Source organism: Leopardus geoffroyi, chromosome C3, assembly GCF_018350155.1.
Source record: "Leopardus geoffroyi isolate Oge1 chromosome C3, O.geoffroyi_Oge1_pat1.0, whole genome shotgun sequence".
In the NCBI taxonomy this organism is placed as follows: Eukaryota; Metazoa; Chordata; class Mammalia; order Carnivora; family Felidae; genus Leopardus; species Leopardus geoffroyi.
Genome location: NC_059338.1, coordinates 58719687 through 58729499, shown reverse-complemented (window position 1 = coordinate 58729499; position 9813 = coordinate 58719687). Strand labels below are relative to the sequence as shown.

Genomic DNA, 9813 nt, shown 5'->3' with positions numbered 1-9813 from the left:
CTAAAGCTCTGACGGGACCCACGTCGACGGCCAGAGTCCGCTGTCCCGATCCCGACTCTCCCACATCCCACCCAGTGGTTCTGGAGGCCGCCCTCACGTGCGGGGATCCAGAGGACAGGGTCTTAACGTCATGGGCGGTCTGGATGGTCCCCTGTCACTCTTCTAACACGCTTGTCCGGATGGGAACCCAGACCCTACGTCCCAGAGGCAACAAGGAGACGCGGGAGACGAAATGTGGGAGCCCACTCCCCTCACAGGCTCACACACCCTCATCGACTCCAGGGACGACAGATGGTCGAGGCGACAGCCTCTGTTGGGGGGGGGGGGCGGGGGGAGCACTCATGGTGCCACTGCTTCCATTTTCCCCGTGAGGAAGCGGAGGCTCAGAGAGGACAAGTTCAGATTTATACCCACACCGCATCCGCAAAGGGGACAGACTGTGGAGGGCTCAGAAAGTTTTCTCCAGTCTGGTGGCTTCCCGAGGGAGGAGATGGGAATCAGGATGGGGCCTGTGCGTGCGCATGCGCATCTATCTAGAGTCCGACAGCCCCACCTTCCCAGCCCAGGGGCCGCATGCCCCAACAAGGGGAGGCCCGGGGACAAGCGAGGCCGGCAGGGTCAGGAGCGGTCACGGTGGCCGGCACAGCGGGGAGCCCTGGAACGCTGGGGGTGCGAGCAGGGCTGAGCCAAGGAATCTTCCCCAGATCCTTTCCCTCTGCTGCCCACCCCCCCCCACCCGCCCCGCCCCGCCCTGCCTCGGGCTGTCCCAAAGCAGTGAGCCACAGACCAACCTTTCATTTGTTCCACTTCATCCTCAAATGTCACCGAGCTCCTCCTCTTGGGGGGCAAGTACAGTGGGAGGGAGGGTTGTCACCCGACGTGTAGTCCTCGAGCAGCATCACATCTGTCCCTGAAACCAAGGGCGGATTGTGCACACAGAACCAGGGGTGCGAGGTCCTCCTCGCCGCCTCCTCCTCTACCTCTCTCGCCTCCTCGTCCCCACATGTTCAATCCCACCAACAGGTGCGACCACGGCCCCACAGCATGTGCAGGTGCCTGAGGGACACCGTGTGCATGGTGTCATCCCGGGGAGTCTGCAGCCGACCCGTGGGGCTGCCACACACACACACACACACACACACACACACACACACACACACAGTGTGAAGTCGGCCGGGCCTGGGAGGGAGGGGCGGGGGCAGGGCTCAGGGCAGGGCAGGGCCCTCGGAGCTCTGTGTTCTGAGGATCCTTCTTACGGTCTGAATTCCCGTCACTGTTAAAATATGTTGTGCTAAATCAACATTTCAAACCGGAAAAGGTAGAGTTCTTTGAGGATCAAAAAAGAATTGAAAAATATACCCCCTAAAAGAGTGGGGAAACAAAGGCAGGGAGGCAGGGGGTCATACTAGAGAGGGCTGGGCTGAGCCAGGACCCTGGCCTGACACCGTCCCCAGCCTCGTTCCATCCCAGTCTCCAGCTTTCAATCCTTCAAGGCCTCAGTGCTGGGGAAACTAGGGAGACAGGGCAGCCCCGGGGTCCTCTTGCTGTTTCAGAGCAAGCCTCAGAGGCATCACCGCCTGGCCTCCAGAAAGATCATTCCCTGGGAGTCAGAGCACCAGTTCTCGCTCCACGTGGACCTAGGATCTCGGGCAGGTGCCGAATCCCTCAGCGTCCTCAAGGCTGCGACGCGGGGATGGTAGTTCGGTCGGGGATTGGCTGAGGACCCTGAGCTGAGGCGTGGAAAGATGCGGCACAGCGCTCGGCACACAGCAGGAGCTAATCGGGGAGGCACGACTACAGCCGATAAACGGCGGGGCTGGAAGTCACACACGCTCGGGTCCGTGTGACGGCCCAGGCCATGCTCCTTCTCCGGCTACGACGCCTATGCCTTCTGCCTGGCCACCTCCTTGCTCTTCGGGGTTCAATGTCACTCTCCGAGAAGCTGCTCTAATTCTCCCTTCCAAAGCTGCCCTCCCAGTTATAAGCTTTAATAGCAGAATTACTGAAAGCACGTGGGATGACGGGCCGTCTTCCCAGGTCCGCAGAAAGTTCCATGAGTACAGCTCACCACTGGATCTCTGGAACCTAGTACAGAGTCTGGCCAGAGTGAGGGCTGGGCACATAAACATTTGTTGAATGAATGGATGTCACACTGCCTCCGGATCCCTGCTGGTCGTCTGCGAATGGGGAAAGAGCCTGGGGAGTGACCCAGAGACCTTCCCTTCCTTCAAAGCACACGAGGGACGCGGGGCGAGAGGAGACGGTGTGACGGTGGTTCAACCCGCTGGCTGACGGGTGAAAGAACATTCTCAGGGAATATTCTGCCTCCAGGGAAAACTGTCCGCGCCAGAAGGCCTGGTCTCGGTCCCTGCCCACGGCCCACCCCAGCGTCGAGGTCCCAGGCTGAGGCGGGGGGGAGACTCAGGTCAAGGCAGAGAGGAGTTTTCACAAGCTCCGGGCAGCGGGGATGAGCAACACCCTCCCCCTACTGCCCAGCCCTCTGCGCGTTCCACCTCAGCCCCACTCCCTACGGCCCGGCTCGTGGGCACAGGCCCCGGGATGGGGAGCAGACGCCTCTGCCCACCGCCTCTCACCAGGGCCTGGTGAGGTGCCCAGCGGCATGCTAGGCGGACTTCCTGAAGGAGGAGCTCGGCCCGCAGGGTCCCCTGGGGGCAGCCACGGGGGACGGGGAGCATCTGTGCCGGGGACGTGTCCCTTTGGGGAGACCGAGTTTCTCAAAGGCAGGGCACAAAGCAGGCCAGGGTGGTGAGCCAGGGATGTGGCCTCAGGGGAGCTGCCGTCATGGGGGCCAGCTACCCCCAGTTCACACCCGGGGTGCTCCAACGCTTAGAGATTAAGCAACTTGCCCAGGTGGCACAGCTCAGAAAAGGCCAATGAGACACTGAACACCAGGCAGCGGGACCCCAGAGCCCGTGGCGGCCGAGGGTGTCACACTCAGGGTAACAACTCACAGGCACGCGGCACTTCAACTTTTCAAAGGGGTTCGCTTCATTTGGATCTCACAACAACCTCGTGTGGCGGACAGAAGAGGAAGGGAAATCCCGGTTTGATACGGGCGGAAACCGAGGCCCAGAGACGCTGGCGAGCTCAAAGCCGCAACCGGAAAGGCACGCGCGTGGGGAGGTCCCTCCCGCCGGCTCCTAAGCGGGCCCCAGGGCGTGTGACGCGCGGGAGGCTTACCTGAGTCCTGGGAGCAGCTGAAGCCAGTGTCCCCGGTGCTGCTGCTGTTCCCCAGGGGCTGTCCGCCTGCCATGAGCGCCGTGAGGTGTGGGGACAGGCCCAGGTCTGGAAGGCAGAGTCGGCGCCGTCAGCACGGTCCAGGTCCCGCCGGGGCAGCCCCCGTCCCTCCCACTCCAGCGGTCCCCACCGGCCCCCCCTCCTGCTCTCCTGTCCCCTCTGTCACTCGCAAGCCGTGCCTCAACCAACCAAAAGACGGGGAGCCCCCGGCCGCCCTCTCCCCCTCTGCCCCTCGTTCCTGCCCCGGGGGCGTGGCTCCCCCAAAGAGGAAGCTCTCCCAACAACGACACACCCCAACAAGGCGGTGGCAGGGAGAGCAGGGAGAACGCGAGGCAGCGGTCTTGGGAGACCATCTTCCGGATAAACGCGCAACGCGGACGCGCTGCGACCTCCTGAGGTCCGAGCGGCAGAGGGGAATCTGCGTTCCGGAGGCGTGAGGCGCCAAGCGGGAGAGAGTGCCCGCCAACGGGAAGGTGCCGACGAGGACCGTGGGCCGGACCCAGGGAGCGGAGGCCGGCGGCCGGGGAGGCCTGGGGGGAGGCCGGTTCTCGCACTGGGCCCGGAAGCTGAGGAACCGGAGGCCAGGAGCCCCCGCGGCTGGTGGGGCCGGAGGGAAAGTGTCTCTGGGCAGGGGCGGGTCTCCTCCTCCGGCTCCGCCCAGCCCGGGCGCCTCCCGGCAGGACGGCGAGAGGAGCAGGCCCAGGGGACGCGCCGAGGCATCACCGGAGAAAGCGAGAGCACGATGCCAGGCTGCGGAGCTAACAGTGGGACCCCCGCCCCTCAGCTCGCTCAGCAGGAGAGGGAGGACCCTCCCCGGGGGGCCGAGCGCCTCCTGCTCCTGATGCGGGGCCTCCACCCGCGCCCAGGGCCTCGTCACTGGACACTCCAGGAGAGGCCCCAGCTTGAGAGAAGGAGAAGAAGGAATACCGGAGGAAGAAGGGAAAGAAACGGATCTCAGCGGAGGCCGTGAAGGGAGCTTAAGAAAACAAAGAATTCTGCGCAGGTCCCCGGAGAACACCGGGAGAATGACGACTCCAGGAACAAAAGAGCCGGACGCTCCGGAGACCACGGAGGTCACGAGAAGGAGCTCTTAGCAATTAACAAGGCAGCACACAAAGTCAAAGTCCTCTGGCCTCGCGAGGAACACTTACAGCCTAGCAGGCCGAAGAGACCGCTGCTACCCACCCCCACGGTCCCCTTACAGACAAGAGACGGCTCGGATCTTTACTGGCTCGGATCTTTACTTCCGTCCTGAGTTTTCAAAGGGTGTGAGGTGATGGAGAAAGCGCTTTCCTGCCTTCCCTGGAGCTAAGGAGGACACGACTGGGGGGGGGGGGGGGCGGGGGCTTCTCTCAGGACCACCCGTTCACGAACTCGGGAACCACACTGGTGCAGAGGGCCCTGCTGGGTGCTGCTGTAGAGATGGGCACGAGAGAAGGGCCCAGACATGTTGGTCCCGTCCAGGGCCCCAGCCTCAGAATGTGGCCATGTCTCCGTGGGAAGCCTGGCTCGGGGAGGGGCCCGTGGGGGACAGTCTGCTGCCAAGTGGGCTGGCCGAGGCCGCGGTGGGGTTTGGACACCATCTCTGAGGCTGTGGTGAAAGCCGGAACGTGCCCTGGTCTCCGGCAGTGTGACGAGTCACGGGGGCCAGACCGCTGTGGCTGTGGCCGTGGCCGGGCTGACCGCCTGCGAGCGAGCAGCAGCCAGGTGGCCCCGCAAACGGAGAGGAACAAGACAGACCCTCCAGACCTCTGTTGCTCCTTTGGAAGGGGTCTTACCCCCCTCTTTCCCTCTGCTACCACCGAGCTCAGCACTCCCGGAGGTGAGGGAGGTGGCCCAGAATGCAGGCTCCAGGGACGGAAAGCGGATTTGGCTTTCAGGAGTCTGGGCAGATGCAAGCCAGGCCCACACGGGGCGTCAGAGGAGGGTCCGCGCTCCCTGGCTCGGCCAGAGGGACCGAGGCCCAGAGGTGGAGGCCGGGCCTCCCTCTTTGGCCCAGAAGGGCGTGGGCATTCCCGGGGCGGGCGGGGCGTGGAGCGAGGGCAGCCGAGTTCTGCTCCTTGTCCAACATTCAGGAGCTGGGGAAGGCCAAGTACACAGAGCCCATCGGCCCACACACTCTGTAACCCAAAAGCCTCCCACAAGACTGCTCGTCCCTCAGCGAGGAGGAGGCCACCAGCTGCCACGGACCTGCCCACCAAACCACAGTGGGCGTCCCGGCATTCTCCCGGCCCCACGGCCTCTGCCGGCACCACCACAGGCGACCTGCATGGAAAATGCTGGCCAAAAGCCGATGTTTGTTTTGGTGCTGGCTACCCTCTCCCTCCTCTATTCTCTTCCCTCTTTCTTTCTCTTTCCCCACTCTTCACTTCAATGGAGGGCAGAACATACACTTTTTGCCTAAAAGAGGAGCGATTTTACCAAATCTGAGTAAGTTACTCGGAGAAATGAAGCCAGACCGTGAATGCAGTCCTGGCTCACAAGTTGTACTTGACAACAGGGACTTGCCGGGGCAGGCGATGGGCATTTCGGTGGTTACAATACTGGGGTACGGAAAGGTTCTTCTTCTCCTCTGCTCAGAATGAAAACTCCCTCTCTTGATCCCAGGGTCATGAATTCAAGCACCATGTTGGGCATGGAGCCTACTTACAAAAAAAAAAAAAAAAGAAAAAGAAGAAGAAAAAGCCCCCGACTTCCTTCCTCTCTCAAGAAGTAACACTCCATCAGCCCACAAAATAAATCAGTGATGTTGGTTTCTTACCGCCTCATGGAAAAGATCTCCCAACAATACTACCGCTGAGTACGCACAACCCTGGGGAATTCGTTCTTGAGAGGGAAGGTGGAAGGCCTCTATTCCACGAACAGGAACCTTTCTCTCGAGCAGTCTGAGCTGCCCAAAGTCACCCAGAAAAAGAAGAGAACTGTAACCTGAACTAGCTTTTTCCAGTCGATCCAAGCGCCCTCAAATCTCTCTTCCAACGGCTCATCCGGGTGATAATCTCCCTCAAACATGGCCCTAAAAATCCGGCTACTTCCCCATCGGAACAACACGGTAATAACCGCTGGAGGCAAAATCCACCAGTGGATGCTAAAAATAGTGGGTGAAGGCTGAGGGAGAGATAGGGTATTTGCAGGGCCTCGAAGGCTCTCCCCCAGTGTATTTCTTAATTACAGTGGAAAAAACAGTGACTTTACGACAGAGAAACCTGGCAGACGCCTCCTGAACTGTGCGGACTCAGTGTGTTCCCCCCAAAATTCATACATTGAAGCCCTAACCCCGGTATGATGGCATCCAGAAGTAGGGCCTTCAGGAGGTAATCCGGAGCAGATGAGGTCATGAGGGTGGGGGCCTCATAAGAAGAGACCACAGGGCTTGCCCTGTCCCATCTCCCCGTATCCACGTGAGGATGCAGCAAGGGGACAGCTAGGAAGAGTGGTCTCACCGGGCTCCAACCACGTGGCACCTTGATCTCAGACTTCCAGTCACCCGAAATGTGAGAAATACAGGTCTATGGTTTAAGCCCCCTAGTCTATGGTGTTTGGTGATAGCAGCCTGAGCCAAGGCATCAACCGAGACGTCAAGGCAACCTAAACCCGTAATAAGACATAATGACATATGTGCCCCTGATGTGATCACGGAGAAGACCACAGCACCCCCCCCCCCGGCATTCCTGCCAAAGACGTACAACCTCATTCTAATCCTGACAACACATCAGCTGAACACAAACCAAGGGCATCCTAAAAACCCCCTTAGCAGTACTCTAAAAAAGTACCAATGTCACAGAAGACAAGGGAAGAACAAAGACTTGTCAAAGCTTCAAGAAGACAAAGGGAGCCATGACCTGATGGCAAACCGGATCCTGGAACAGCAAAAGGACCTGACTGGGGACACGGGGGAAATCTGCCTCAAGCAGTGCATAGTTAACAGCACTGCCCCAATGTTAATATCTTGGTTTGGTAACTGCTATGATTCAGCCAGATGTGAACGCCAGGAGGAGCGGGGTGGGTGGGAAGTCTCTGTCCTCTCTTCCCAGCTCTTCTCCAAGTCTACAATTATTTCCAAATAAAAAGGGTTAAAAAAAAAAATCTATCCCTGCCTAGAGCGAGTCCTCTGGGTCTCACCAAAGGTGAGAGGATCACCTCCAGAAGCTTGTTAGCTCCCAGATCAGTTACCGGATGGAGCAGCTTTACACACAGGGGACAGTGCCATTTCAAGGTGGCAGGGCGGAGGGCTGGGGTTTGGCGCTGACACACGTGAATTACTGGCACCGGCAGGAGGAAACCACTGACCAGCATGAGAGGCCCGAGGAGGAGCACGATCGGGGAGGAGCCGAGGAGGGGAGGAGGAGTGCGATGGGAGGGGGGAGGAGCGCGATGGGGGGGGGGGAGGAGCGCGATGAGGGGGAGGAGCGCGATCGGGGAGGAGGAGCCAAGGAGGGGCGGGGGTGCCTGAAGGTGCACTCTGCTTTACAGAATACCGACATGAAGGGACTGGCCAACAGCAGAGGGGAGGCCGGTCCAATGCTTGGGTTCTTCTGTCTGTAGAAAGGCCAGCGTGCCGTGGCTGGGGACACCGAAAACGGACTTCTGAACTCTGGTGTCCCCTGCCGAAAGCCGCCTGGGAATCACGGGGGACGCGCCGGGACGTTCCTCCCCCAACGCACACCGTGCTTGGAGCCTCGAGGCTGCCGTCAGTCTGAGAGCTTACCCGTCAACACGGCAGAGCGCCTCCCGCCCGAGGTGGGCCTCCCCCTCCCCTCCAAGTCCCCAGGTTACCTGTGATCCTGTTGGAAATGCTGAAGAGCCTGGAAGTCCTCTGCCGCTGCACGAACGGCTCCCGGTAATACCGATCCCCAAAGCACATGCCCAGCAGCTCCTTGCGAACCGTCTTGTTCCAGAGCCCATAGATCAGGGGGTGGCAGATGGCGCTGGTAAAGGACAGCCACGTGGCCCAGGTCTCCATGGTCGGGGAGACGTAGTTCTTCCCCCAGAGGGCCTCAGAGGTGATGACAACCATGTAGGGGCCCCAGGTGACCATGAAGGCACCGACGACCACCAGAATAGTGATGAGGGCTTTGCACTGGTTGGCCGAATAGACCACGCCCTGAAAGGCGTTCCTCCTACTGCCGGACGAGGAGGTGGAGGTGCTGGAGTTCTTCCTCCCATCCCTCTGGGGGTCCTCCTCCACGATGACCACGGTGCCACAGTGCACCTTGCGCGCCTTGACCCTGGCCACGCGGAAGATAAAGCCATAGCACACCAGCATGACCAGAAAGGGGAAGAGGGCACACCAGATCTGCCAGAAGGCGGTATAGCCGGGCTCCCGGTGCCACGCAGCCACACACATCCACTTGAACTCGTCAAACTCCACCGACGACCAACCAAAGAGAGGCGGCAGGCAGCCGATGAGGGAGTGAAGCCATATGTAGACAAGCGCCATCACGGCGCGGTTCCCCGTGATCTTCATGGGGTACACCATGGGGTACAGGACAGCATAGTAGCTAGGGAAAGGACGGAGGGGGCGAGAGAGAGGAGTCAAAATAGAGAAAACGCACCCGAACGGGCACCCCGTGCTCTCCGAGGTAGGGAGCTTTGTTGAATTTCTCCATCCAACCCAGTCACGGGGCTCCGAAGACGGTCCCTTCTCCCAACTTTTCCCGGACAAGTCACAGACTCTGCCGTGTTACCCCGCTTTGTAGGACCCGTCATCAGCCAGGAGCTGGAGGCCAGGATGAACCCAGGGCTCAGGCAGTCCTGTTTCCGAGTCACGATGCCAGAGCCCAATCATATTCGGGGCTGTGGGTCATCTCGGGGCACCTACAGGAGTCCCAAGGGATCGTGCATGAAGCCAGATCACTTCTGTGTTGCTGACATCAACCTGAGATTGATTCGTTTCCAGAGGGTCATGACAAAGCCAAAATAATATTGACGGACTAGGGGGTTCATTCAATCGATGGACATTTACTGAAGGCCTGCTGAACGCCTGTGCTACGTACAGGAAAGGCAGTGAGAAGACGTGGCGAGAGACAGACACGTGGGCAGAGTATGCGTCTGGGGGGTAAGAGCTAAATGGAATCCTCACCAACGACTGCTTGATGCGGTGGGTGTTATCATCCCCCTCATTTTCCAGACGAGGGCACTAAGGCAGAGGAAGAATAAGCAGCCTGCCCAAGATAAGGGGAAGAAACAAGACGTAAACCCAGACGATCTGGCCCCACAGCCCCCAGTGACACGCCAGCGACTCCTCGCAAACCGTCTTGTCCTGGAGTCCACACAACAGGGGTGGTTTTTAATCCCTCGGCCCTGCGCAGAGGAGGGAGGCCTGGAGGGCTCTAGGTTCACACTGGCGGGGCACCTGTTCCAGAAGGCGGGTCAGCCCAGGCTTCCTGCGGGAGATGCACATACACCCAGGTCTTAAGAGATCAGAGGCACTGGCCCAGAAGTCGCTGAGGAGGAAGGCAGCTCTGGGGTGCAGGTAGGTGTGAGCCAGCACCCGCCCCGTGGGGAACCTGCATGGAGCTCAGCACCGCACGGAGACGCCGGGGGGGGGGGGGG

The 9813-nt window shown here is 60.1% G+C and overlaps 1 protein-coding gene across 1 annotated transcript in view; it reads right to left on the bottom strand.

The window, feature by feature from the left end:
- The window catches only part of GPR161 (G protein-coupled receptor 161), a 40969-nt gene that overhangs the window by 16024 nt on the left and 15132 nt on the right, over positions 1-9813 (bottom strand). Inside the window, 4 exon segments of the mRNA XM_045453043.1 lie at positions 792-839; positions 842-910; positions 3202-3306; positions 8035-8759. Coding sequence (XP_045308999.1) covers positions 792-839; positions 842-910; positions 3202-3306; positions 8035-8759 — 947 coding nt within the window.